The sequence below is a fragment of the Mustela nivalis genome (assembly GCF_964662115.1).
Source record: "Mustela nivalis genome assembly, chromosome: 1".
In the NCBI taxonomy this organism is placed as follows: Eukaryota; Metazoa; Chordata; class Mammalia; order Carnivora; family Mustelidae; genus Mustela; species Mustela nivalis.
In genome coordinates this window covers 119362052-119388460 of record NC_139020.1, presented here as the reverse complement: position 1 = coordinate 119388460, position 26409 = coordinate 119362052, and the positions used below count along the sequence as shown (strand labels likewise).

The window sequence follows — 26409 nt, the reverse complement described above, 5'->3', positions numbered from 1 at the left end:
CCCAAACCCACTTAATTCTTGCTAAGGACATGCCAGGGCAAACAGACATCACCTGGGGGATTGTGGAGGATGAGGAACCCATCAGATTCAAGCATAATCAGGTAGCAAGGTTGGGGATTCTGGTTAAACCGGGTTCTTAGCAGGGTTCCTACTAAAACTGGGTTTTACAAGGATGTGCACAGATGGACTGAGGAGTGGATTAGGAGCCTGAATAAAGTTTGATCAAGCAAAAAGTTTTTGTCATACCTAAAAGACAATGTCTACAAGATTTCTGGATAAACACAAAACCATTTTTCTCTGGTACTTTTCTTTGCTTCATATTGTCTCCTCACCCTTTTCTTATCCATATTAGAGTTTAGCTCTGGTTATCATAGTTTTACATCTCCTCAGCCACATCTGTGCAGACCCTTTCTACAGATGGTTCAGATAAGTACTGACAGCAGCAAGTGGGGGATCATCTCACTGAGATGGAGGACAGGGGAGGAATAGAGTATCTGTTGCTATATAAACAGCAGTATCCAGCAAAACATTGAATATGGAGATCTGGAGCTCTAGGGCAAGTGATTGGCTGGAAATAAGCATCTGTGAATTATTAGCTTATAGTCAGCAGTTGAATCCAAGGGGGTAGAAGAGAAAAACCAGAGAATGTTGAGAGTAAGAAGATCAAGAACAGGTACTTGAGATAGCATTTAAGGAGTGATCAGAGAAAACTGACCAAGAGGTCAGAGAATGGGAATAAAGAGAGTTTCAGGAAGTAGATAAGACCAACACTGTGACATTCAGCAGAGTGGTCAAATAACAGGAGGTCTGAAAAGAGCTCTGAATTTGGCACTGGTGGGAAGTCACTGACAACCTTTGTGAGGGAAGTTTTGGCACCGAGGTTAGGTACAGAGGCTGGGGGTGGAGGCAGCGATTGCTACTTACTCGTTCAGGGAGTTTGACTATAAGAGAAAAAGAAACTAAAAGCATTAGCAAAGGGAATTGCTGAAGTAACTACGATGAGGAAGGGAGAGGGCAGTGAGCAGGGTAAGCAGCCCACAGAACAAATTAAATGGGATGGGAACAGGTTTGTGATATCATCAGTCTGAACAATTGAGTAAGTTCCTCCAGTATTCCTCAAACATTTAGTTATAAGAACTAGCATGTACATCAAAAGTGAAGTGTTTTTAGGATGAATTCTGCACAAAGGAGCAAGTTTTTTGGCAACAGAATGATTGGAAAGGTTTGCTGTGCTGTCTAATATGAATCCCACTAGTTCCATGGGGCCATTTAAATTTAAATGAATTAAAAATTTAAAAGATTAAAACTCCACCTTCTCAGTAACACTGGCTACATATCAAGTGCTCAAAGGCTACAGTGTCTGGTGACTCTCACGTTGGTCAGCACAAATATAGAACATTTCCAATATTGCAGAGAAGCCTTTTGAAAAGCACTGCACTGCAGGGGCTAAACTGACTAGAGCTGAAGTCTTGATGAAGTCAAAGAACAAATGTTGGTGGGGTAATAAAGGGCAAATCTTGGAGGGAGACATCTTGTGGACAGAGATAGGGTACATTGAGGTTTAAGATTTTAGGATTAGAGCTGTTCTTGGTGAAAAGGTTCTTGGTGTTAACATATGTATAGATTCATGTCATGGGACAGGAGCTGCTGAAATAGCCTGCGTATGAAGATCTTTGAAATGGTAAAGACTAAAGAACTTTGAAGCAAGGTTGTTGGGGAATTTATCCATGCCGAAATAGCTCAAACTGACAGTAATAGTTGGAAAGAAGAACCTTATGTCGACTGCCAAAATCCTCAGTGAACAGAGAAGTAATGACAAATGATTAGTAGCGACCAGCAGTGAGAGAGGTGGGCACCTCAAAATGGGAAGGATGTTGTTACTCAAGCTCTCTGTGAAATGTGGTAAAACAGGCAGTGTCTGAGGACAAGTGTTGTCCTTTAGGTAGGGCCAGATTTCAACAAAAGCATAACCTTATGGGACATATTTGCTGGAGAGTTGAAGATACAGAGGAGTTCATTATAATGGAACAAGATTTCCAGAAGACCTAGTAAAGCTTTAAAGAAAGTTTAGTAAAAGAGGAAAAATTTATGAGTACAGATGACTGTAGTAACTTGAGGAAAAGATGGTTCTTGAATTTATGAGATGTGCATTTGGGGTAATGGCCAGGGAAGACTTAAGTCCCAGGGGTAGTCAGAGATCTCACAAGATTAGAAGACTACAGTTTTTGTGTAACATTCAAACAGTATATTGTTTAGGAACCAACTTCTCTATCTGCTTAGGGAGTTGTCTAGATGGATCTTGTGTGCCTGGCTCCTGAAATCATCATAGCAACCAATCAGTTATACTTAGACCCAGACCTTCTCTATTACCCAAGTCCTGGGCAAGGGAGAGAATCTCAATAGGTACCCACCAATGGAGTCCCAGGGATTCCAGGAGCTGGGTGACCTAAGATGTGGTGCCATCGCAGGGGAGGACTAAAGCCTCCTTGAGATAAATCTTCCCTACATCATCAGGAATCAGCATGATGTGCACCGTGTATAGCTCTGAGTGATGTCATGGAAGGCAGTGGTTGGTGAGGAACTAAAGAGTATAAATTGTGAAATACTTCCAGTTCCACTCAAAATGGACCTCAGTGATATTTCCACCCCAGAGGGAGGACAGAAGGAGAAAAGACAGATAGGAGCAAATTTTTCCTATCATTACTTTCTCTATTCTACTCTGGAAACAGAGGTAGAGATACTCTCTTGCAGCTTCTCAAACTGAGCTATTGTTAAAATGCTGATTCTGAACAGCAGGTGTTTCTGGAGAAGGGGGGACAGAAATTCCACATTTCTGCCCAGCTCCCTGGTGATGCCCATGCCTTTAGAACACAAACCACACTTTTGATTGGTAAGGTGAGGAGTGGGGCAGTCAGATGGGTGTAAGGAAAAGCCCTTATAATCTTTGGGCGGAGGAAACTAAGTCAGAGATTTGGGACTGGTCTGTTACTCGAAAAAGTTGGTGGGAAGGAAAGAAGATACTGTGAGGTTCTGCAGAGAAATAGTCATAAATCAAGAAGAGAGAAGAAGCCAAAAGTGAAGTCATTTCCAGTCCCAGAAGGTACAGCTGACCAGTAAGGAATAATATAACACTGACCTGTGAACTGGGAGAATTTTCAGCTCTGAGTTTGGTTTCTCCCTTAGCTCATCTGCTCTAAAACCAGAATGAGTTTCTCCAGAGATGAAGCCGCTAGAAGCTTTTACAGCAGGTGGCACTCTTCCATTATCGTTCAGAGTTTAGCAAAGAAGTAGCAGGAGCCCCAGGATTGCTTTGCAAGGCAATTGCTGAATACAGTAAAACTTCCCTCTGTTCCCCTTTCACAGTTCCAGGTACTCAGTAAATTTTCCCACCGTCCTCCAATATCGGAACACATCCTATAACATAGGCTGCATTTTACACTTGCCAAGTGCTTTATAGTCTTCTAGCAAGCAAAATGCAATAGGCAATGATTTGAACTTGTGCAGACTCACAGTGGCCTGAGTCCTCTTCCCTTAGAATTCAAACCACCACCAACCTTCTTGATTATGTGTTCTCACTGGGCCACCCTGTGGACAGTTCAATTTTGCCTGGTGCGTGTCACTGTTCTTTGTCCTACTCCCTCTTAGAAGAGAAAACCATTGATCAGATCAATTTAATTTCTCCTACCGCCCTCAAAGAACACCTCAAAGGAAACTCCTCTCATCTCTCTCAACAACCTAACTCCCCTTTCGCCCTTAATGTCAAGACTCTTCACTGAATTCCTCAATGATGAAGCTTTATTCAAAACCCACCCTAACATTTTCCCCAGGGCAACATTTAACTTTATATTAACTAAGAAATAGCATTTCCCACTAACCCTGCTCTTCTCACCCACCACTATTTAATTTCTTGGCCAACTCTCAAGTATTTCTGTGACCCAGAACAGGTCCTACAAACCTTAGAATCAATCACATTTAAGGAGTTAGGTGGCACACATCCCTTCCACAAACTTCAATACGTCCTTGGGAGTGAACTCTCCCAGCATGTCCTCCAGGGGTTGTAAAAATTTCCATTGGCAATGCATACTGGGAAGAGCAAATGTCTCGTACCTGGGGTTTCCCCAATACTCCAAAAGCACATCCTCACCTTCTCATCTATGAATCATTTCCAGCATTTCATTCATGTACGCTAAATGGTCTTTGACCACCACAATCCCAAAACAACCATCAGAAGGCCCAGTTCTCCTTCTGATCCCTGAAAGAGCTTAGAGAGGTCACTGAAAATAGAGGCTTTGGTTGACTGTGTCATTTCCAAACTGTTTTACATCCTTGGGCAAGCTGGCCATGGAAGCAGCATTCATGAGGAAAACTCTCTAACAGGAACTATGTGAATTTCAAATATATTACTCAATGTGATACCCAACTAGTAAGGCATAACGAGGGGGGCAGATATTAAATTTGTTACCTTTATCAGAAATCTTTTCAGTATAACAGGCCAAGGAATAAGGGGGTGGGGAGGGGAAGGAAGAGCTTTTGGTAATGGCATAGAAGTAACAGAGCTTAAAACAGCTACAGTGAAGAGAATCGGTATTCAGGTTAAAGGAAGGTTAACAGATGGGTGGATGCCTTGTCTAACTCTGCTGTTTTTCCCTGGAATGGGATTTAAATTCACAGAACCATAGTACTAGAAAGATTCTTGGAACCCTTAGACCACCCCTTCATTAAACTGATTAAGGAAACTGAGCCTCATGGTAGTTGCAGTTTGCACAAGGCCCACATTTAGTTAGCAGCAGAGTGAGGACAAAAGTCCCATTCTCCAGATGCCAGTATGTATATGCACTTTCCAGAGTTTAATACCTAGTTCTTCAGTATCATTACTGGTAAGATAACATGGGGTATTGTATAAAGAGAAACGGGGTTGTTTTTCTTCCTCCTTGTTTCTCCTTCCCTAATCTCTACCATTCCCTTTTTAGGTGCTGCTTCTGTGAAGAGTCAAGCATATTTCAACAAGACTGGAGAACTGCCATGCCTCTTTATAAACTCTGAAAACATAAGCGTGGATGAGTTGGTAGTATTTTGGCAGGACCAGAATAAGCTGGTTCTGTATGAGCTATTCAAAGGCAAAGAGAACCCTCAAAATGTTCATCCCAAGTATAAAGGCCGCACAACGTTTGACAAGGACAATTGGACCCTGAAACTCCACAACATTCAGATCAAGGACAAGGGCTCATACCAATGTTTCATTCATCATAAAGGGTCCAAAGGACTGGTTCCCTTGTATCACATGAGCTCTGACCTATCAGTGCTTGGTATGTAGTCAATGGCACATTCAGATCCCTGGCCTTCTCCGATGGGACTGCAATGAGCAGAGAAATGTTGCGGGAAGCGGAGGAGGATTTGTGGGGGGTACCTGTAGAGAGAAGGCAGGAAACAGTCATTTCTGGGAAATCCATTTGAAGGGAATGCAGGGTTTGGTGATAGGGAACTGAAAATCTTTTGTACTTTTTATAGTTTGCTTCTGAAGGATCAGTAAGAATTTGCTTTGGGTACAAACTAGAGCTAACTGAACCAAGTTAATGTGTCTAAGGGAAAACCATGGGTAATTTGGCTATTACTAAATTTATATAACTATACAGGCTTCAGATCTCTTCTACATTCATCTTTTCCCTTTGGTCCAAGATTTCTTACCCACTAAGTCTTTGCCTAGAGCTCCTAGCAAAGATGACAGCTCATTGATTTGGGTTTTTCCTTCAACCTCCTGGAGGTTACTTATGAGTTGTTTGTTGCCCAACAAAAGCCCGGGAGACAGAAGGGAAATAACCCAGCACACATAATCCCCAAACTGACAATTCAGCTCCTCTTTTTTTCCCGGCCTTGAAAAGCCTAAATATCACTACAGACTTAATTAAAATGCAGTAAAATTGTTTTTTATTTTAATGCACAGTTCTGTTAACATATGTATAGATTCATGTAGCCACTACAATAAATAGGATACAAAACATTTCCATGACCCCCCAAAAAATTTCCTCATGCTATTGTTTTGTAATCATGCCCTCTTCATACCCACAAACCCTGTTTTGCATCCTAGAGTCTTATCTTTTTTGAGAACATCATATAAATGGAGCCACCTTTTAAGATTGGCTTCTTTTATTCCACATAATGCCTTTGAGATTTATCTAAGTTGTTGCATGTATCAAAAACCTGTTCCTTGTTATCACTGAGGAGCATTCTATTTTATTGACTCAACCCATAGAAAGACATTGGGATTTTTTTTTTTTTTCCCAGTTTGGGGTTATTATAAATAGCTGCTGTAAACATATACAAGAGTGAACCCAAGTCTTCATTTCTCTAAATAGATACCCAGGTGTGCAATTACTAGATTCATATTAACTTTTGATGAAACTGGAAAAGGCAGATCAGCAATGATTATGAAGCCATAGAATAAAGAAAAGGCAAAAGTAGAAATAGAATGAGGAGTCCTCCCTTTAAGCTTTGTATGATTCAAACGAGGCTGCAGGACTTTTGGAACATTTAACCAAGTGATAAATAAGTGTGTTCAAGGTATGGCCAGATACTATTGAGGAACATGGTATGTTTTAGGTGGACATGATCTTTTTTTTATTTTAACAATTTTATATTTATTTAAATGTATTAGGAAAAACAATAGCTAACTTATCCAACCTGTGATTTCACAGATATTGTTAAGGAGGCCAAAGGAGGTAACACTTTCTATAAACCACATAAAGTACAAGCAGAGTACTTAATTAGTATGTTGATACAGCAAAACTTAGAAAAGTGACATGCAAATCATTGGTTTTAGAGAAATAAAGTAAATTAGAAATTAGTATGTAGAACCTGAAAACTACTCTTGAAGAGTTGCAAGGATTTTGCTAGCAGAAGGGGCTAGGTGCCAGTGATCTCTAACAGCCATCAAATCTGAATGGCAAACTAAGGCAAGAAAAGCTCTATGTTTATCAAGGTCATATATTTTCCCTAAAAATGGCTGGGTTTGGCCTTCATCTTATAGTGCATGATGAAGAAAGCTTGACAGTCATGCCCAAAACCAATATTCTGAATTTCTAAATCCAAAATCCCCATCCACTCACTTATCACTATCCTGTTTGGGTTTCTAGAAGATACGACCCAGAGTATGCCAACACCATGAACTCTGTTAGTGTCCGTCCCTTTCTGCTTCCTTAGTCTGGCAAGCTGCAATGTACCCCATGAGACAGCTGGGTTCTAACGTCAGACTACTTCTCTGTCCCAAAACTCCACTCCTCAGAACAATAACTTCACTGTGAATCTTTGGTGACTCAATTTCAGCCCTCCTGTCACTCAGAGAACACCACCCACCCTGATTGGGGTAAGCAGGAAGTAAGCATGGCCCAAAACTCCATTCCTGAAAAATATAAATGTGGGGTCTGTATGTGGCTCTCGCCATGAACTGAGGCCCACACTTTAGATACCCAGAAGCTCCCAAGTGTGCCCCCAGGAAGTTCCCAGATCAGAGCCAGTTATTTGCAGTTGTCTTCTGACACATCTAAATTTAGACTGATTTCTTTTTTTGTATCTTTATTCTGCTTTCAGCTAACTTCAGTCAACCTGAAATAATGGTAACTTCTAATAGAACCGAAAATTCTGGCATCATTAATTTGACCTGCTCATCTGTAGAAGGTTACCCAGCACCTAAGGAAATGTATTTTAAGCTAAAAACTGAGAATTCGACTACTAAGTATGATACTGCCATGAAAAAATCTCAAAGCAATGTCACAGAGCTCTACAACGTTTCTATCAGCTTGTCTTTTTCAGTCCCTGAAGCAAGCAATGTGAGCATCACCTGTGTCCTGAAACTTGAGACAATGGAGCTTCACTCCCTACCTTACAATATAGGTAAAGCTGCTTCCCAAATTTTATTTCTTTCATCAGGTATTATACCCAAATGGTTGATGCAGATCATTCAACGTGTCCTGCTTGCCAGGAAGCCTCCAACAGGGCCATTTTGTGGTACTATTAGGAAGGAACAAGTTGGAGGGCTCCTCTCTTCATCTGAGTGTTGCTGTAGGGTCCCCGAGACTATGAACATAGGCTGCACTTAAGGAAATCTGTTCTTAGCCCCAAAACTGACCGAGTCTTTTGGGCTACCTTTGGATAGAAGATTCTAAAGTTTAAGTCAGAAAATGCAAGATTCCTCCAGCTAGAATTCTTCCATACACACACACACACACACACACACACACACACACGCACCGTCATCATCACCTATCCTTCCAGCCATCCATTCGTATATACGGTACATGCTTTGAGTACAGAGTCACTCTAGATGTTGTTGGCTGTAGACATGAATCCTAAAATGTATAAGACATGCTCTCTGCCCTCAAGTACCTTCCAACAGAATGTGCACACATGAAAAACTGGATTTTTAAAAGATTGAATTAGGATCTAAAGCATATCCCACGGAAATATACAACTAAATTTAAAAACAAGAGTGACTGATAGATAATCAGTTCTATAGATCTCTGGAGATAGGTAGGTTCCTTGAGGGCCAGAGAAGCCTTCCTAAAGGAAATGGGACCTTAAAACATTATAAAAGATAACTGGGCTTTAAAAGCATGAAGGGCCCCCTGGGTGGCTCACTGAATAAAGTGTCTGCTTTCAGCTCAGGTCATGATCTCAGTATCCTGGGATCAAGCCCCATGTCCAGCTCCCCGCCCAGCCAGAGAATCTGCTTCTCCCTCTCTTTCTGCTCCTACCCCCACTCGTGCTCTCTCTCTTCCGCTCACTCACTCTCTTTCAAATAAATAAAATCGTCTAAAAAAGTTTAAAAAAATACATAAAAGTATGGTGAAGAGATGACAGGTATCAGGCTTGTGGTTTCCTGAACAGAAAGAAGAATTCTCAGACAACATCCTGGCTTAGAAGGTGGGAGGACTAAAATCAATGAACAGTATTTGATTTGGGTACAGGTGGTGGTGGTGGGTGTATGTATCAAGGAAAGACTAAGAAGCAGAAATTCTTGTAGCATGTTGATAGTATAGTACAGGGTCCAGTCCAGCTGGAGGAAGGGGTTGAAACTAAACAGCGTCCACTAATAGAAGCCTAACATTTTTTAAAATAATTTTTTAATTTTTTAATAAACATATAATGTATTATTAGCCCCAGGGGTACAGGTCTGTGAATCGCCAGGTTTATACACTTCACAGCACTCAGCATAGCACATACCCTCCCCAATGTCCATAGCTCCACCCCCTCCCCCAAACCCCCTCCCCCCACCACCCCTCAGTTTGTTTTGTGAGATTAAGAGTCTCTTATGGTTTGTCTCCCTCCAATCCCATCTTGTTTCATTTATTCTTTTCCTACCCTCCAAACCCCCCACATTGCATCTCCACTTTCTCACATCAGGGAGATCATATGATAGTTGCTCTTTCTCCGATTGACTTATTTCGCTAAGCATAAAACCCTCTAGTTCAACCCATGTCCTCGCAAATGGCAAGATTTCATTTCTTTTAATGACTGCATAGTATTCCATTGTATATATATATATATACCACATCTTCCTTATCCATTCATCTGTTGATGGACATCTAGGTTCTTTCCATAGTTTGGCTATTGTGGACATTGTAGAAGCCTAACATTTTAAAGTCCTGGCTTTACCCTGGGAGAACATCCATGTTTGAGACCCCGCATTTGAGGAGAAGTAACTGCAAGTTTCTCTGCTGAAATAAAGGCACTCTGCACCCGCACTGCCTCTATCACTGTTTCTATTGATCCCGACCCCTCTCTTCCTATACATGTGACTTCTGCTTACCTTAGCTCCTTCTCTAATTCTGGTCCTTTGGTTTTCCCTCTCCTAAGGCATCCATCTCACTCCTTGCTTCATCCTTGCAGCTTTCTTTCTCCTACTCTCTCATTGTTCAAACATAACTTGGTCTATAGACACATTCTTGTGGACAGCCCCTGGAGTCAGTGCCTCTCAGTAAGCTTGACCAGTGAGCCAATCTCTATTCTTGGTACTGATTTCCTTCTGCTAAGACATCTCTGCCTCTGAGAGCCCAGTAAATAGGCTACACAGAAGCCTGATTTCTTCTACTGTGGCCTCCCTTGGCTTAATAGAAGCCTCTCCCCCGTCCCCTGCCAAAAAAAAAAAAAAAAAAAAAAAGAAAAGAAAGAGAGAGAGAAAGAAAGAAAAGAAAAGAAAAGAAAAGAAGAAGGAGCCTCTCTCTCAAGCTATGCTTGAGGCTCAGATCCTGTTTGGAGCCAGCAACAACACCACAGATGACATGCCCTGGGACCTTCTGCCATGGTTTCCTCTGCCCTGGCTCCTACAAATGAATCCCTGCAGCTTCATCATGACTCACCTTTCTGTTGTTTCTCAACTACTGCCCAAACCTTCCCAGCTCCCACCAACTTCAGAAATATTTCAGCTCCAGCTGCCTCAGGAAGCCAGGGCTTGCCTCTCTGTATCCCTGTTCTATGGCTTGACCAGAGATAGTATAGACCCTGAAGCAAAGTTACTTTTTGGGTGTCAAAAGGTAGCAATCTCCATGTTATCAAATACAACCTGCATTTGCTGGGAATGTCAAACAGGCTCAAGTGGGATAAAACTTGGACAGACTCAAAAAGGGTTGAATATGACCTGCAATGCAGCAACTCCTTTCCTAATGTCCCAGGAACCACAACTGCAGCTAAACTAATAGGTCAACTGGTATTATTTTCCTATAATTTGAGATTAACTATCAGAATGAGTCCCACAAATGTCTTTAAAACAGACCACTCAGCTCTAAGCTTTCCCCCCCAAAGTCTGTTTTTCAACTTCCTGGAAACTTAGAAGTCCCCGTGCAAGGAAGAAAGTCCTGACCTCTCAGGAACTGATTCTAACCCTGATTCCTCAGGTCATGAAGAGATACCAAAGGTTTTCTACTAGGTGATACATTCTGAAAGCCCTGTTTCTTCCACTGTGACCTCAGTGGAAAAAACAAACAAGCAAAACTGGAGGTAGGCAGCAGTTATATTTGTTCAAAGGGGGTGTATCTGGAGCCTGATCTAGAGATGATAGTGGATAGAGAAATTATTACAAGGGCAACTTCAGGACCCCGGGCCTGGCTATACATGGGCTGAGGAAGCAGGGTGTTGCACAGATGACTGTACATTCAAAGCTTCAGCCTGGGTACCACACCCACATGCAGAACCAAGGGCCAGGTTGGCTTTCTTCTTCTAGATCACAGTCATTGTCATCCCACCCTCTGGGAAGGGAAGACAGCTTAGTCCAGGCATTTGGCCAGAAGCACTGGTTCTAAGCTGCTAAGGCCCTAAGCCTGGGGCTTCTATGGTCTCATATCTTGGATTTCAAGCTCCTCTGGCAGCAGAGCCCTGGGGACATGCTGACTTATAAATGAAGATGACAGTAATTATAAACCTTTTATAATCAATCTTCCTGGCTGATTAAAAACTTGTGGTCATTTCTAGATGCACATACGAAACCCCCCCCTGCCCGAGACCCCATCCTCTGGATTGCCGCTCTACTTGTAATGGTCTTTTTGTGTGGGATGGTGTTGGTGTTCTTTCTAACACTAAGGAAAAGGAAGAAGAAGCAGCCTGGCCCCTCTCACGAATGTGGTGAGTCAGTGCTTGTCCCCTCTGCAGACTGCCATTTTGTACCTACCTCCGGTCAGCTGCCTTCTAGAGCTCATTGGCTGAGCTCAGATTAGCAAAAAGTCAGCAAGTGGTTGGAGGAAAAGGTTTTCCCTCAGGGTTTGGAGCCCGTATAGATGGGACTCAACATTGTTCTGGATTTCTGGGAAAGGTAGTATTTCTAAGCTAAGGTCTACAAATGTACTTTTGGTTTCCAGACAAAACTGATTATTCCTTGCTTTAGCTACCTCACTTCATGAAGTTACTAAATTCAATGAAGTAAAATCGTGAAAACATTTCTAAATGTCAATGGCTATGGACCTGGCAGTGTTCAAGCAGGGAAGCTTGGGGAGGCAGGGGAGGGGGAGGATTAGATGAACAAAGACTTCCTTTCTCATTTCTAAAATCTGGGTTTCTGAGAAAAAAAGAGTGGGATGAATTGTTCCCCACTGACATTTTAAAAATAATAATTAACTTTTATTGATTACCAAATATTACATACCCATTACCAAATATGCTGAAAAAAATATCTATAGTTTCACTAGTAAGAAAGAAATGGTTATACAGACAACATTTTGATGTATATCTTCCAGGTTTTTCTGGAATTTATGTTATTTTCCATAAGTGGAGTTATATTATAAGGACTATTTTTCACAGTTTAGATACTATCACATATACTGTTTTCTAAGTTATTTGTACTAAGCATAGTAAGAAAATTGTCAGTGCCATCAATTATCATTCTATAGCATCATTTTAAATGGCTGTGAGATATTCCATTTTGTGGATACACCTCAGTTTATTTAACCAACTCCACATTGTAGGACACTTGGGTTATTCCCATAGTTTTGCTATTGTAAATAGCATTGCCCTGAGCAGCCTCCTCACTGACTCTCATAAAAGTGGTACTGTGCTCAATGGGGGACAAGAGGGTCCCTGACTTTATAATAATTTTATGCCTCTTTGTGGTTTGGGCTGGTCTGGGCAAAGTCGCAAGGTAAGGTAACTTTTGTAGTAGAAGTTTGGTTGGTGCTACTAATTAAGGTGGTCATCTTACTCACTTTGGTAAAAAGCACCAGATGAGTAATGCTTCTGATCAGTGTACTGATTTTAAGATCCACTAGAAAATAGGTGGATGGCATTAGCACTCATTCATTTCATCCTGCTATATTTTAAAAACAAGAAACTGGGGTGAGATCATCCAGTTTCAAGAAATGAATACAAAGCTTCTGGTAGAGTCATATTCTAACTGCCAAAATATGGGGTGTGCTGATATAATAATAAATTTCTATGATACAAAAGTGTAAAATTCAGAGCACAGGGCCAGATGTACAGATTATGTTTACTGAAGCTTTGACCTGTTTCTTTCAGTCTCATTGCCATTTAGAATTAGCTAACTGCACAGAAGCACCTTCAGCTTGGAAATAAGCTGTTCCCTAATCTGCTTTCACATTGGAATGATTAGCTTACAAATGAAACAGAATAAGGGATGGAGAGAGAGGCCCACAGAGGCAATCAGAAAAATTCAGGAGAGAGAGTTACAGAAGATGTGTGTGTACCCAGGAAAGAAGCTGAAAAGGGGCCCAAGAAGCTGTGTGTATGCATAGGAAATGGTCAAACTGAGTTGGGAGTGGTAAAAGGCAGACTCTAGCAAGACAGTATAGCATAAGACCTCCTCCCCCCAAGAATGTGATAAAGAATATTGCTAGGAAAGTTTGGTCAGAGAGTCTCTTATGCTAGTGAGTTTGGTCAAAGAGAAGAATCTGGATATCCCTGGAGGAGGAAGATGTACCAAGTGAGACTGCCATGTAGATATGTTTGTAAATATGAATTCTGTAATTCAGCAACGTCAGCACTTGCTTTGTGGAAACCTCTGGCATTTTCTCTATGAGGTCCTGCATAATGTGCGCACCAAGATATCCACCTCCTGTTCACAGACCCTAGTACCTGTTATCTCACATGGTGAGAGGGACTTTGCATATGTGCTTAGGGAACTGATTTTAAGATGATGAGATTATCCTGGATCACCCAGGTGAGTCCCATCTAGTCACAGGAGTCAGAGAACCTTCCTCAGGCTGGGTTAGAGAGAAGACACGGAAGGAGGAGAGATCCAAATCTTGAGGCAGACTTAACCCACAACTGCTGGCTTCAAAGATGGAGGAAGGGGCAATGGGACAAGGAATGTGGGTGGCCTCTAGAATCTGCGACTGGCCCTCCCCTGAGAGCCAGCCAGGAAACGTGAATCCCAATCATACAACCACAAGGAACTAAATTCTGCTTTAAAACAGACATGGAAGCAGCCATGATCCATCCACAGAGACACAAGCTTACTGATAACCAGTAGGAATTTCTCTAAAAATGGAGCTTTCCCCCAGCCCAATATTAATCTGGTTCTCAGAGGAGAGAGCCCTCAAACTAACTTGACATCAAAAGTCCTTTCCAGTGTTTGTTCAGTAATTACAGTTTTTCAATGCCCTAACCATCCACATTTACTCTGGTCAGGCTGTTAAATGAATAAAAGGGAAATGCCACAGTTATTCTAGCTGGTTTCTAATCTCTCTTCTCTTTTTGATTTGTCAAATAGGGCAAATTAGGCATGAGAAATTATAACCTTGAATTACAGTCTTTTCCCAATCAGAAGTTACCCTATCAGCTTACCCATCAGGGAGAGAGACTAAAATAGATCCTCCTGAGATTTTACTTCCTCATTTGGGTCTTGTGTGACTGAAATCTGTATGTAATAGAGCCCTAGCAACAAACAGTTTTTACAGTTTGCTGCCCTCCACCAAACCTGGAAGAGTCTCAGCTCTTTCAGGAATGGTTTCTTAAAGGGCAAGTGTTTTTTTCTGAAATAAGTAATTTTAACCACGCAAGTGTTTTTTTCTGAAATAAGTAATTTTAACCACTATTTAGACAGAGACTTTAACAGGACTTAAAAACTGGAAGCCGATTATATCATCATATCTGGCCTTCAAAATATTAAATTTGTAATCAAATCCACAAGTTTAGAATGTACCTTTTTTTTTAAAAGATTTTATTTATTTATTTATTTATTTGACAGAGATCACAAGTAGGCAGAGAGGCAGGCAGAGAGAGAGAGAGGAGGAAGCAGGCTCTCTGCAGAGCAGAGAGCCCAATGCGGGGCTTGATCCCAGAACCCTGGGATCATGACCTGAGCCGAAGGTAGAGGCTTTAACCCACTGAGCCACCCAGGTGCCCCTAGAATCTACCTTTTTATTGTCTACCTTCATTTTAAAATAGAAGCTTTTTTTTTTTGAAATGGTGATGATTTTGTCATAGTATGAAAAGACAATTTAAATATTATATATTGGTCTACAGACATCTGAAATACTATACTCAGTTATAAGTATTTTTAATTTAATTTTATTTTTTCAGTGAAGTAAACCTTTTTTAAGAGAAAGTTTGAAAAAAAAATAGAACCTAACCAGATTTATAAAGTGTCCAGAAGCTCAGTTAAATAAGAAATAGTTGAAGTAACTGAGAATGCATTGGGAAAAGAAGTCTTGGGAGGAGAAAGTGTTCCCTTCAAATATCTGAAGAGCTGCTATAGGATACAAAGATCGTACTTAACTATGGCTCTAAAGGGCATCTCAATACATGAACGTTATGAGAAGATGTAAAGGAAAAGACTGAGTTTTGCAATGGTTAAGGCTCTTTTAAAATTACATAGAAGACAAAATCTTCTTCTTCTCATGAAGGATTACCTGCTACAGAAATGTCCCTTTTACTGTAAAGAACTAGAAATCAGGCAAAATATGAAACAACTGTTTTCAGACATTGGACAATAAGTTGTAGAAAACTGTAGTCCTTGAAAGAAGGAAAAAGATGAGATGAGCCTCTGATTGCCCCCAGCTTACTGCCTGAAGTCAGTTTCCAGACTGCCCTAAAAGTAGGGGGGAGCCCTGATACCAAAACTGGAAAAAGACATTACAAGAAAAGAATGCTATACATATATCTTGTGAAAATAGATGGCAAAATCCTAACAAAATTACCAACTACAAGCTAGCAATCTATTGAAAGTATGACATATCATGATCAAGTGGGGTTTATTCCAGGAATAGGTTCAATACACAAAAGTCAAACCATAAAATTCACCATATTGGTAAACCAAAAAGCAAAAATATGTAATCCCATCAGTGGATACAAAAAAAGCATTTGGTAAAATTAATACCTATTCATAATTTAAAAAAAGAAAGAAAAACTCTCATAAAAGTTGAACTATAGAGGAATTTCTTCAACAGACAAAGGAAATATACCAAAATCCTTCAGTTAGCACCATATTTAATGATAAAAGAATAACTGCTTTCCCCATAAGATCAAGAATGAGACAAGGATACCATTCTCACTACATTTCTTCAACATTGTACTGGAGGTTCTAGGCAGTGAAGCAGTCCAGGAAAAAAACTAAAAGGCATGCATAGTGGAAGGGAAGAAGTAAAACTTTTTTTTGCCCACAGATAACGTGACCATGTTTGTAGTAAAGCCTAAGGCAACCAAAAAACTATTAGAACTAACTGTGTGGGTACCTGGGTGTCTCAGTCTATTAAGAATTTGCCTTCAGCTCAGGTCATGACCTGGGATGAAGTCCCACATCAGGCTCCCTGCTCAGTAAGAAGCCTGCTTCTCCCTCTCCCTTTGCCTGCCATTCTCACTGCTTATGCTCTCTCTCTCTCTCTCTGTGTCAAATAAATAAATAAATAAATAAATAAATAAATAAATAAATTTGTTTAAAAAAAAGAACAAACTGCATGTAGCTAAGTCTCCAGGTACAGTTGTGGTCAATACACAAAATCAAAATCAGTTATATTTCATGAAAAAAATTGCCATTCTTTCCTTGAAAGAATGGGATCAAAATGCAATAAAAACATACAGGTCCCAAGACATAAAAGCAATGCATTTGCAAAAACAATTTGCATATCTGAAGTAAATGGCTAGGAAAGTCAAAAATATATTCAGCCTGCTTCCTAAAAAAATAGTTGCAAATTAAAAAAATACAAAAACAAAATCAGTTATATTTCTATATACTCACCACAAACAGTTTAGACACTGAAAAAAAGTTTAAATAATGTTTAAAGTAGAATCAAATAATATTAAAACCTTGGGAGTAAGTTTTTAAAAACAAGTTAAATATCTATACACTAAAAACTAAAAGACATTACTGTTGACAGAAATTAAAGTAGGCCTAAATATATGGAGAAGTATGCCATGTTCACGGATCAGAGGAGTAGAATTTTCCTTTAAAGATTTTATTTATTTATTTGACAGACAGAGATCACAAGTAGGCAGAGAGGCAATCAGAGAGAGAAGGGGAAGCAGGCTCCCCACCAAGCAGAGAGCCCCATGCAGAGCTCAATCCCAGGACCCTGGGTTCATGACCTGAGGCAAAGGCAGAGGCTTTAACCCACTGAGCCACCTAGGACCCCCAGAGGAGTAGATATTAAGATATCAGTTCAGTCCAGGGACACCTGGGTGTCTGAGTTGGTTAAACATCTGCTTTCGGCTCAAGTCATTATCTCAGGGTCCTGGGATCAAGCCCCAAGTCCTGAGTCTGGCTCTTAGGCTCCCTGCTCTGCCAGAGTTGCTTCTTCCTCTCCCTCCGCCCCTTCCCCCTGCTTCTGCTCTCTTTCTTTTTCTGTCAAATAAATAAATGAAATCTCTTTAGAAAATGATATCAATTCAGCCCAACCTGATCTATGGATTCAATGAGATACCAATCAGAACCCTGGCAGACTCTTCAGTGTAAATTAAAAAGCTAATTCTAAAAGTTATATGGAAATGCAAAAGACATAAAATTGCCAAATAATTCTGAAAAACAAGAACAGACACAGACAACTTATACCACTAACTTCAAGATTTATTAAATACCCACCACCAGGCTCAACCAACCTCCCCCCCACTCCCCAAAACCCTCAGATTGCATGGAGCCCTGGGTGTGGTGCATAAACAATGAATTTTGGAACACTGAAAAGAAATTTAAAAAGTAAATAAAATTTTAAAAAGAAAAGATTTATTAAATAGCTACATAACCGAGACAGTGTGATATTGGTGAAAGCACAGACATACCAACCAAGGGAACTAGATGGGAAATCAAAAGGAAACTCACATGGTGAGCTGATATGGACAAAGGAGCCAAGGTAATTAATTCCATGGAGAAAAGGCTAGTCTTTTCAACAATGGTTTTGGGACAATTAGATATGCACTTGAAAAATATGAACCTCGACTCACAAAAAACAACTTGAAGTGGATGTCAGACCTAAAATTAAAAGACTTAAAAAAAATTTGGAGAAAATCTTTGTGATCTTAGGTTGGGCAGATCTTAGGACACAATAAACATAAAGCATAGCATAAAAAGTAAAAATTGATAAACTGAACTTCATTTAAATTGAAAACGTCTGCCCTTTGACTTTGTTATGAAAATTAAAAGTCAAGCCAGCCACAAACTAGGAGAAAATGTTTGCAAAATATATATCTCAATAGGACTTATATCCATAAGATGTAATTATATATTACTACCCAGTAAACAAGACAATCCATTTAACAAAAGGCTGGGAGCAAAAGACTCGAACACATACTTCATAGAGTAAAATATACAAATGGCCAATAAGCACAGTCACACAGTCACAACATCATTAGTCATTAGGGAAATACAAGTTAAAGCTATAATGACAGACCACTACACTCCCACTAACATGACTAAAATTAAAAGGACTGGTAAATATCAAGTGCTGGAGAGGATGTGACACAATTGAAACTCTCACACACCGCTATACAACCCAGCAATCTCAGATATTTGCTCATGAGAAATAAAAATATATGTCCTCACAAAGACACACACCAATTTTCATAGCAGCTTTCTTCATAATATTGAAAGCCTGGCATTCTAAATTTCCATCCGTTGGTGAAAGGATAAACAAACGGTAGTATATTCATATAAGGAAATTCTGCCGAGCCCTAGAAAAACTACTAGTAACATGCAACAAGATAATGAATTTCAAAAGCAGTATGCTACCTCCATACTGTCTTCAAGAGTGGCTGTACTAGTTTGCATTCCCACCAACGGTGTTAAGAGGGTTCCCCTTTCTCTACATCCTCGTCAACATCTGATGTTTCCTATATTGTTAATTTTAGCCATTCTGCCCTGTGGGAGGTGCTATCTCATTGTGGTTTTGATTTCTATTTCCCTGATGATGAGTGATATTGGGTACTTTTTCACGTGTCTGTTGGTCATTTGTATGTCTTCTTTGGAGAAATGTCTGTTCATATCTTCTGCCCATTTCTTGACTGGATTATTTGTCTTTTGGGTGTTGAGTTTGTAAAGATCTTTATCAATCTTGGATTCTAGCCCTTTGGAGTTACTTAGCTTAGAAGAGGACAACCAATCAAAGTGATTTTTTTGGTAAACATTAAGTCAAGAATTACATTGTGATATCAAATACCAAACATAAAGTTAATAACTGCATTTCCCTGAAGAATATAACAGGAAATGGTGCGTTTTCTGAGCATTTTGTCTAAATTTTTAATATAGTTATTTCTTGTTTTGTGTTACCAATAGGTTTTAAACTTGTATAAATCAGATAATATTTAGAATTTTCTAAAACACTTCATTTAAGTATCTCTATGGTGAAAAAAAAAAAAAAGCAGCATACTAGGAGAAAGACACCAGGACCAGGCACAAAAAGACAACACAACCGTACATATGTGATCATTTAGAATTATAAAATTCTAAAAAATGCAACACGACTGTGACATTAACCAGATCAGTAGTTATCAGGGGGTGGGATCAGGAAAGATACTGACTGAAAGGGGGCAGGAGAGAACTTTTGGGGCTTATAGAAATATTCTATATCTTGGTGATGGTGGTAGTTACATGAGGGTATACATTTGCTAAACTCACCAAAATCTATACAGGAAATTATTGTGTATTAATTATACCTCAATAAAGCTGATTATTTTTAAGCACACACATGTGCACACAACTGAAAACTGCCAATGGTAGTAAGCGTTCAAAACCATCAAGAGTGTTGTTTCCTTCCCTAAAGTCCTGCATGGACACCCAGGTTAACAACCCTTGCTGCAAGGCTCTGAGTTGGACAAAACCATCATCACAACAGTCAACCAAAAGAATTGAAACCCCAAGCTGCTTCAGTAGTAAGCCCATAGCAATAGCAACTCAGGCTTTGGCAAGTCTAGCTAGTTAGAGATTTCTCACTTGGGCCCATCCATGCCACCCCGTGTTATACTGGTAGTGCCAGCTGACTCACCCATTTAGGCATCAGCATTTCCAAGATTTACTTTTCTTCCTCCTTACTTTCAGAAAAGGACTGAAAACTTTTCCAATCACTAAATGATAGCTAAAACTAAGTGTGTTACCCCTCCCAGCAGTATTTTTATTTTAGTAAAGATAGAGCTGTAAGTGAAAAACCCATTTCCACAGTGAATAAAGGAAGGCATTTGCTTTTTGGATGCAAAAAACCTCAGTTGCATCAGATAGCATCTGTTTCACATATAAGGACACAATGATTTCTCTGTGAGTCCTAGGATTTTGAATTCTCTTCAAACTTCCCCTTTTTTACTATCTATAGGCAGTACATTTTCTGAAGTTGTTTTGGTCTCTTTCAGAAACCAACAAAATGGGGAGAAAAGAGAGCGAACAGACCAAGGAAAGGTGAGTCCTGACCTTACAACACTGCTGAAATAGGTACCATCTCCAGAGGATCTTTAACTTGACCATTAGTTAAGTCTGAGGCATGCTGACACCTCAGCAAACATGAACTGATGGAGAAGGAAAGGAAAGCTAGGATCTGGAAGGAAATGTTCTAGCTATAAATGGATGTCAGGATGTCCAATACACAAGGCTCAAGTGGCACGGCAAGCTGAGTCAAGGAAAATTAAAAATTTAATACCAAATGGGTCTGTGTTGTGTGCATGAGCTGTGTATTATTCACCATGGTAACCCCAGCACCTATCCTGGTGCCTGGACTCATGGGAATCCTACCTGTGTGGAATGAACAAGTAAATAAGTAAGGAGTGATAACGTGTTCCCTTTAGCTTCAGTGTCTTTGCATCTGCTGCGTCCTCTGCTTAGAATGTTCTTTGGCCACTTCTTTACCTTGTCCTTCAGATCTTGGTTCAAACTGCACATCTAAAAAAAAAAAAAAACAACAACAACCCTTTTTTAAACTAGAATATGCTAGCCTGTCATTGTGTCATATGGATTCCTCTGCTTTTTCTCCATAACACGAGGTAATACTTACATTTTTGCATAATTACAGTTACACAGGGCGCCTGGGTGGCTCAGTGGGTTAAGCCGCTGCCTTCGGCTCAGGTCATGATCTCGGGGTCCTGGGATCGAGTCCCGCATCGGGCTCTCTGCTCAGCAGGGAGCCTGCTTCCCTCTCTCTCTCTCTCTGCCTGCCTCTCCATCTAGTTGTGATTTCTCTCTGTCAATAAAATAAATAAAAATATTAAAAAAAAATAATTACAGTTACACAAAAGTTTATCCATTAAACTCTATGAACTATACCAAACTTTAGAGAGAGTAGAGATCATATCAGTTAAGCTTATGGTTGTGCTGCCAGCACCTAGAAACAGTGCCTGGCACATAGTAGGAGCTTAATAAATTTTCTTCTACTGTGAAATTATAACAGCAGATATTTTTTAATCCATAGAAAGTAGTCTTTTTATAATACTAACAATTTTCTGTAGGTTTAATTTCATGGCATCTCCTGGTTTACAGATAACAGGACTTATTCAGAAAATTTGCACTGTAGTGGTTTGATAAATATATAACATGTTGAAAAGAGTTTCATGGAAACAAGTGCTATTCATCAAGGTTTAGCTTCTCTTACATTTGCTTTCAGCTGAGCAATAGTATAAGTTGTTTGATTTTTATTTATTTTTCATTTATTTACTTACTTTGTAGATTCTTTACCTAATCAAATCCAAATAAGCAATACTAAATATGGCACAGGGGAAATATGTAATCCTTTTCTTTATATTCTCTTTTGTCCACTACTAGGGGCTCTAGAAGACAAAATGTGATGAGGTGCTTTTCTTTAAGAGTTCAAGTTTTAGTTGTTGGGGTTTTTTTAAAATATTTTATTTATTTATTTGACACACACAGAAAGAGATCATAAGTAGGCAGAGAGGCAGGCAGAGAGAGAGGAAGGGAAGCAGGCTCCCTGCTGAGCAGAGAGCCCGATGCGGGGCTCAATCCTAGAACCCTGAGATCATGACCTGAGCCGAAGGCAGAGGCTTAACCCATTGAGCCACCCAGGCACCCCAAGTTTTAGTTGTTTTTAAATTCAATTTATTCAGACTAAAAACAAAAAAATTCATCCATTCTCCCACCTGTCACCCCCCACTTCTGGCAACCACCAATCTCCTCTGTGTGTCTATGAAGTGGGTTTTTATTATTTATTTTTAGATTCCACATATAAGAGAGATCACACTGTGTTTGTCTCTCTCTGTCTGACTTATTTCCCTTATCATAATGTTTTCAAAGTCCATCCGTGATGTCACAAATGGTGAAATCTCATTCATTTTTATGGCTGAATCATATTCCATTATATGTATATGCCACAATTTTTTTTATCCATTCATCTCTCAATGGACACTTAGGCTGTTTCCATACCTTGGCTATTGTAATAAATATTTGTTAAAAGAATGAATGTATACATGAAGGAATACATAAGAATTCCTGGCAATCAGTCCTTTCACAACATGATGAAATCAGATTACCTGCACCTCCATCTTCCCTGAGGAGCAGGGCTCTCAAGAATATCAGGGCTCTGGCCACACAGCCATAGGGTCAGGCAAACCGAAGTCAAGAGCTTGGTCACAAAGATACAGTCACAACCCCAGGGTTAACAGCCCCAGAGTGCCCAGCGCCTACCAACACGCACGCTGCTAAGTCTAGGAATCCTGGATGGTGAGTGCAGGTGCTGAGATCTTGCCTGTCCTCCTAGACTCAGTTCAGATATGGTCCAGAAGAACCTGCAGGGAGAAGCCAGCAAGTAATCAACATACGGCAGGGGCAGATCCAGACGAAAAATAATTAATAAATAAAGGGTAGTTAATTGAAAGAAGCATGAACAGCACATCTCTACCTCTCTAACAGTTTGTTTCTCCTGGTTGCTATTTCAATGGCTCCTGTATTCTGCCCTCTCACTGAAATCTAGAAAAAGGAAGTGGCTCTATTATAAAATCTCACCCAATTCCTTTTCTATTATTGTTTTTCCAGAATACAATACCATGTACCTGAAAGATCTGATGAGGCCCAGTGTGTTAACATTTCGAAGACAACCTCAGACGACCAAAGTACTACACATTTTTAATTAAAGTCTGACCATCCGTTGTTTATATGCCTTCACTTTCAAATTTTGGCTTGCCTTTTTTCTTGTTCATTACTATTATTATTACCATTAAAAATAGCTGGGGCTCCAGGACTCTCTCTAAGGGAGAGAGACTCCCTATAATGCCAGTTCTGTTCCCTATGCCAGGAGCAGATTTTAACTGCTTCTTTTCATTTCAGAGCACACTTGTGGCCCAACCTCACCTGACTGGCTCCTGGCTCAGGACAAATGTTTAAGACTAACACCTCCTGTTTCAGATTCAGCCTTCTTTTCTTAATTTTATAAATTGTGCTTTATGTAGAACTCTCAATTACTAGAATAATGGCTTTTAAAAAATGCTTAATTCTAAAACAGCACCTCATTCCATCTTGTATATTTGTGAGTGACTACCTCTTCAGTCTGGATGGGAGTTATGTATGTTATGGCTTTACAGTGTTGCTAGTAATATTTTGAAACATAAAGAGATGTGTACCTTAATCATGTGTACTTTAATTACTGTGCCTTGGGAAAAGTCTACCCAGCGCTCTGTGAGGATCAGTAGGAAAACGGTGTTTTAGTGGGCTGATAACAATGAGCAGACCAATTCAAAATTTGGAAAATTAGGAACGATGGAGATAGAGCCTGCTCTGAATCCTGGAGCCACTTCTATCTGGGCTGCTGCTAATCTGAGGAGGATCCAGCTGCCCAGCAAGCTACTGGTAAGTGTTAGCAGAGAGCTAAAGCAGGAAAGCATCATGCACTGTGAACCCTACTTCTCCTCTTGAAAGAAATGACTGAGATGATGGCCCAGGGCAACTGTTCAAGAGCCAATTGATAGATCACAATACTCAAAAGAGAGAAAGGAAAAAAAAAAAAATAAAAAAGGAAAGAAAAGGAAAGCTCTTAACCAACAGAGATGCACATGAATGTCCTATCTGTCTAGCTCCAGCAAGCAACAAGTGAACAGACTGTCCAAAAGGACTTAAGACAGACAGCACCATCCCTGGTGTTTGGTGAGAAATTTTGATAATATTCCAAACTGGCTATAGGCGGAGCCAGGGAGGAGGAGCTATCATCTTGATACAGGATAAATGGAAGGAGGTTTAGGACTCTTCCAACTCATGGCTGAGAGAGAAGGAGCTAGAGTGGAATTAGGAGGACCAAAATGCAAATCATCCAGAGGCCAACATAGTTGGCGGGTGTCCTAGGAAGGGATCAACTGGCCCACAGTAGGGCTCGCAAATTTGTGTCTGAGGACTGTCTATGTCATTCTCAACGATGGGAAAACTGGGTGGACAAGAGGACTATGTTTGCCCAGTAGAAATGAGTTGGGTAAGCCTGGCTCTAGGGCAGCATCACTAACAGATGGAGCAATCTCAGTCCAAACCCAGAAAGAACTTTGGGAGGCCCAACCCACAGAAATATTTCTTCTTATTCTACATAAAGGAACCTAGAAGATTGTAGACAGCTCTGCTAGCCATGCTTGCCTTTTAATATTACCATTTGTGTGTTGTGCCTTGCCTCTGCTTTCATTAGGCTCTAAGCATCTTGTTGGTTCCTAACGTGTTTTATACAGTGAGTTCTAAATAAATTTTTCTTAAATTGATTTAGAAGTCTCCGTTTTCTGCTTTTACTTCAACAGAACTACTCAACCCTTATAGTCTGACATTACCTCCTCTGTCCTCCTAATGTACTTCCTCCCTCTTAACTTCTCCATGGAAGCCTCATTCTCTGGTCACCCTGGCAAGAGGCCTCTGGCTCATCCCAAACCCTCTCCTCTTCCCTCTCCCCTTAACTATTACGTAAGAAAGAGGGGCTTATATGATTCTAAATGTTTATCTTAGTTATGAGGCATAAAAAAATCAAACAAAGGAGGTTCTTTCTGGAGATAACTGGGAAATTTGGAGTTAAGAAAGCAATACTTCCTTTTCAGTTTGTAACTTTTTAAATTCTATAATTTTAAATGATGTTCTCATATGTGCATTAAACAAAAGCTTAATGTAAAATATTCCTTAAAATACTTTGATTATAAAATGAATGCACATAACTATACTGTATATTTCTAAAGTTGCCAAAAAAGTAAATTTCAAAAGTTCTCATCATAAGAAAAAAAAAGTTTGTACCTATGTGTGGTGATGGATGTTATCTAAACTTACTGTGTCAATCATTTCACAATATACACATATATCAAATTATTATGTTGTACACTTAAAATTAATACAATGTTATATGTCTATTATACCTGAACTAAAAGTAAATACATGTATATATATATATATATATATATATATATATATATTCACTTAGCATATATATATATATATGCACTTAGCATATAGCATGCACTTAACATATATTGCTACATGTAGCGCATATATCTGGCATGTGAGAAGACCCAGGAAAATTCTAGAAAAAAGAAAACTCCAGGCTCTGTGAGGGCTCTAATTTCTTTACCAATGAATCCTGGGCACCTAAGAGTACTTCAAAGCTATTTGTTCAAAGACTGAATGAAACAGAATGTGCTTCTGGCGAAAACATCCCTCCTTTGTATGTTAAATTCTCTAGATTTTCTATGTTCCAAATCTGGGGAAAGAAAAGCCAAGAAAGGTTATCAAAGTTAACATTTCTATTACTCACCTTGTATCAGGGACTCTTCTAAACTGTTAAACTCATTATCCCATTTATTGCTCACAATGACCCTGTAATGCAGGTATGGGGATAGTATAATCATTTCGCTGATGAGGAAACCTAGATACGGACAAGTCAAAGTGATTAACCCAAGGTCACTAACTTAGTAAGTGACAGAGCTGGGGAAAGGTTTGCAAAAGCCTCATTTGTTTCTACCCATTTGTTTCCCAGCCATAGAAGAGACAACACTTTGGCTGGTTGCAGATTAAGTGCCTACATCACATCCTGCACTGCAGTCCCCACCACCAGCCCTCTGAGGTGGTGCCTCCAGAGAATGCATCACTGAGTTTTCCAGAAGCTGTGGGTGATAAAGCACATGATATGGTCAACAGAAATGAGTTTTTGGCACATGATGTAATGAGCACTGGCTATTGCATAAGACTGATGAATCACTGACCTCTACCTCTGAAACTAATAATACATTATACGTTAATTAGTTGAATTTAAATTTTTAAAAGAACACAGTAAAATTTGTGTAGATGGGGAAATTTTAATCATATATCTCCCACTCTCCCCAAAGGGTTGAGAAACTAAATGGACTTTAAGACAATAAATTTAAGAAGACACTATTTGCCATGCTGAAAGTTTAGATGTGAAAGGTTTTTATATTCATCATTAGAGAAGAACTGGCAAACCAAAATAAATAAATAAATAAATAAACGAGTTTATCCTGGGGGAAAGGGACTACAACTGCTGCCTCCAACTCCTCCCCCTCCACCCCTACACTTATTCTTTTGCAATCCAC

The 26409-nt window shown here is 39.8% G+C and overlaps 1 protein-coding gene across 10 annotated transcripts in view; it reads left to right on the top strand.

Moving 5' to 3' along the window:
• CD86 (CD86 molecule) overlaps nucleotides 1-24582 on the top strand; it is a 66835-nt gene extending 42253 nt beyond the window's left edge. For 5 of the 10 annotated variants that reach the window (XM_082740695.1, XM_082740698.1, XM_082740697.1 and 2 more), the window contains exons 3-7: nucleotides 4971-5306; nucleotides 7585-7887; nucleotides 11461-11610; nucleotides 20263-20308; nucleotides 22886-24582. In XM_082740695.1, coding sequence (XP_082596821.1) covers nucleotides 4971-5306; nucleotides 7585-7887; nucleotides 11461-11610; nucleotides 20263-20308; nucleotides 22886-22979 — 929 coding nt within the window. In that variant the 3' untranslated portion in view covers nucleotides 22980-24582. The remainder of the gene's footprint in view (nucleotides 1-4970; nucleotides 5307-7584; nucleotides 7888-11460; nucleotides 11611-20262; nucleotides 20309-22885) is intronic. The other 5 variants (XM_082740700.1, XM_082740703.1, XM_082740701.1 and 2 more) reach the window with 1 other exon arrangement.
• The last annotated feature ends 1827 nt before the right edge of the window (nucleotides 24583-26409 follow it).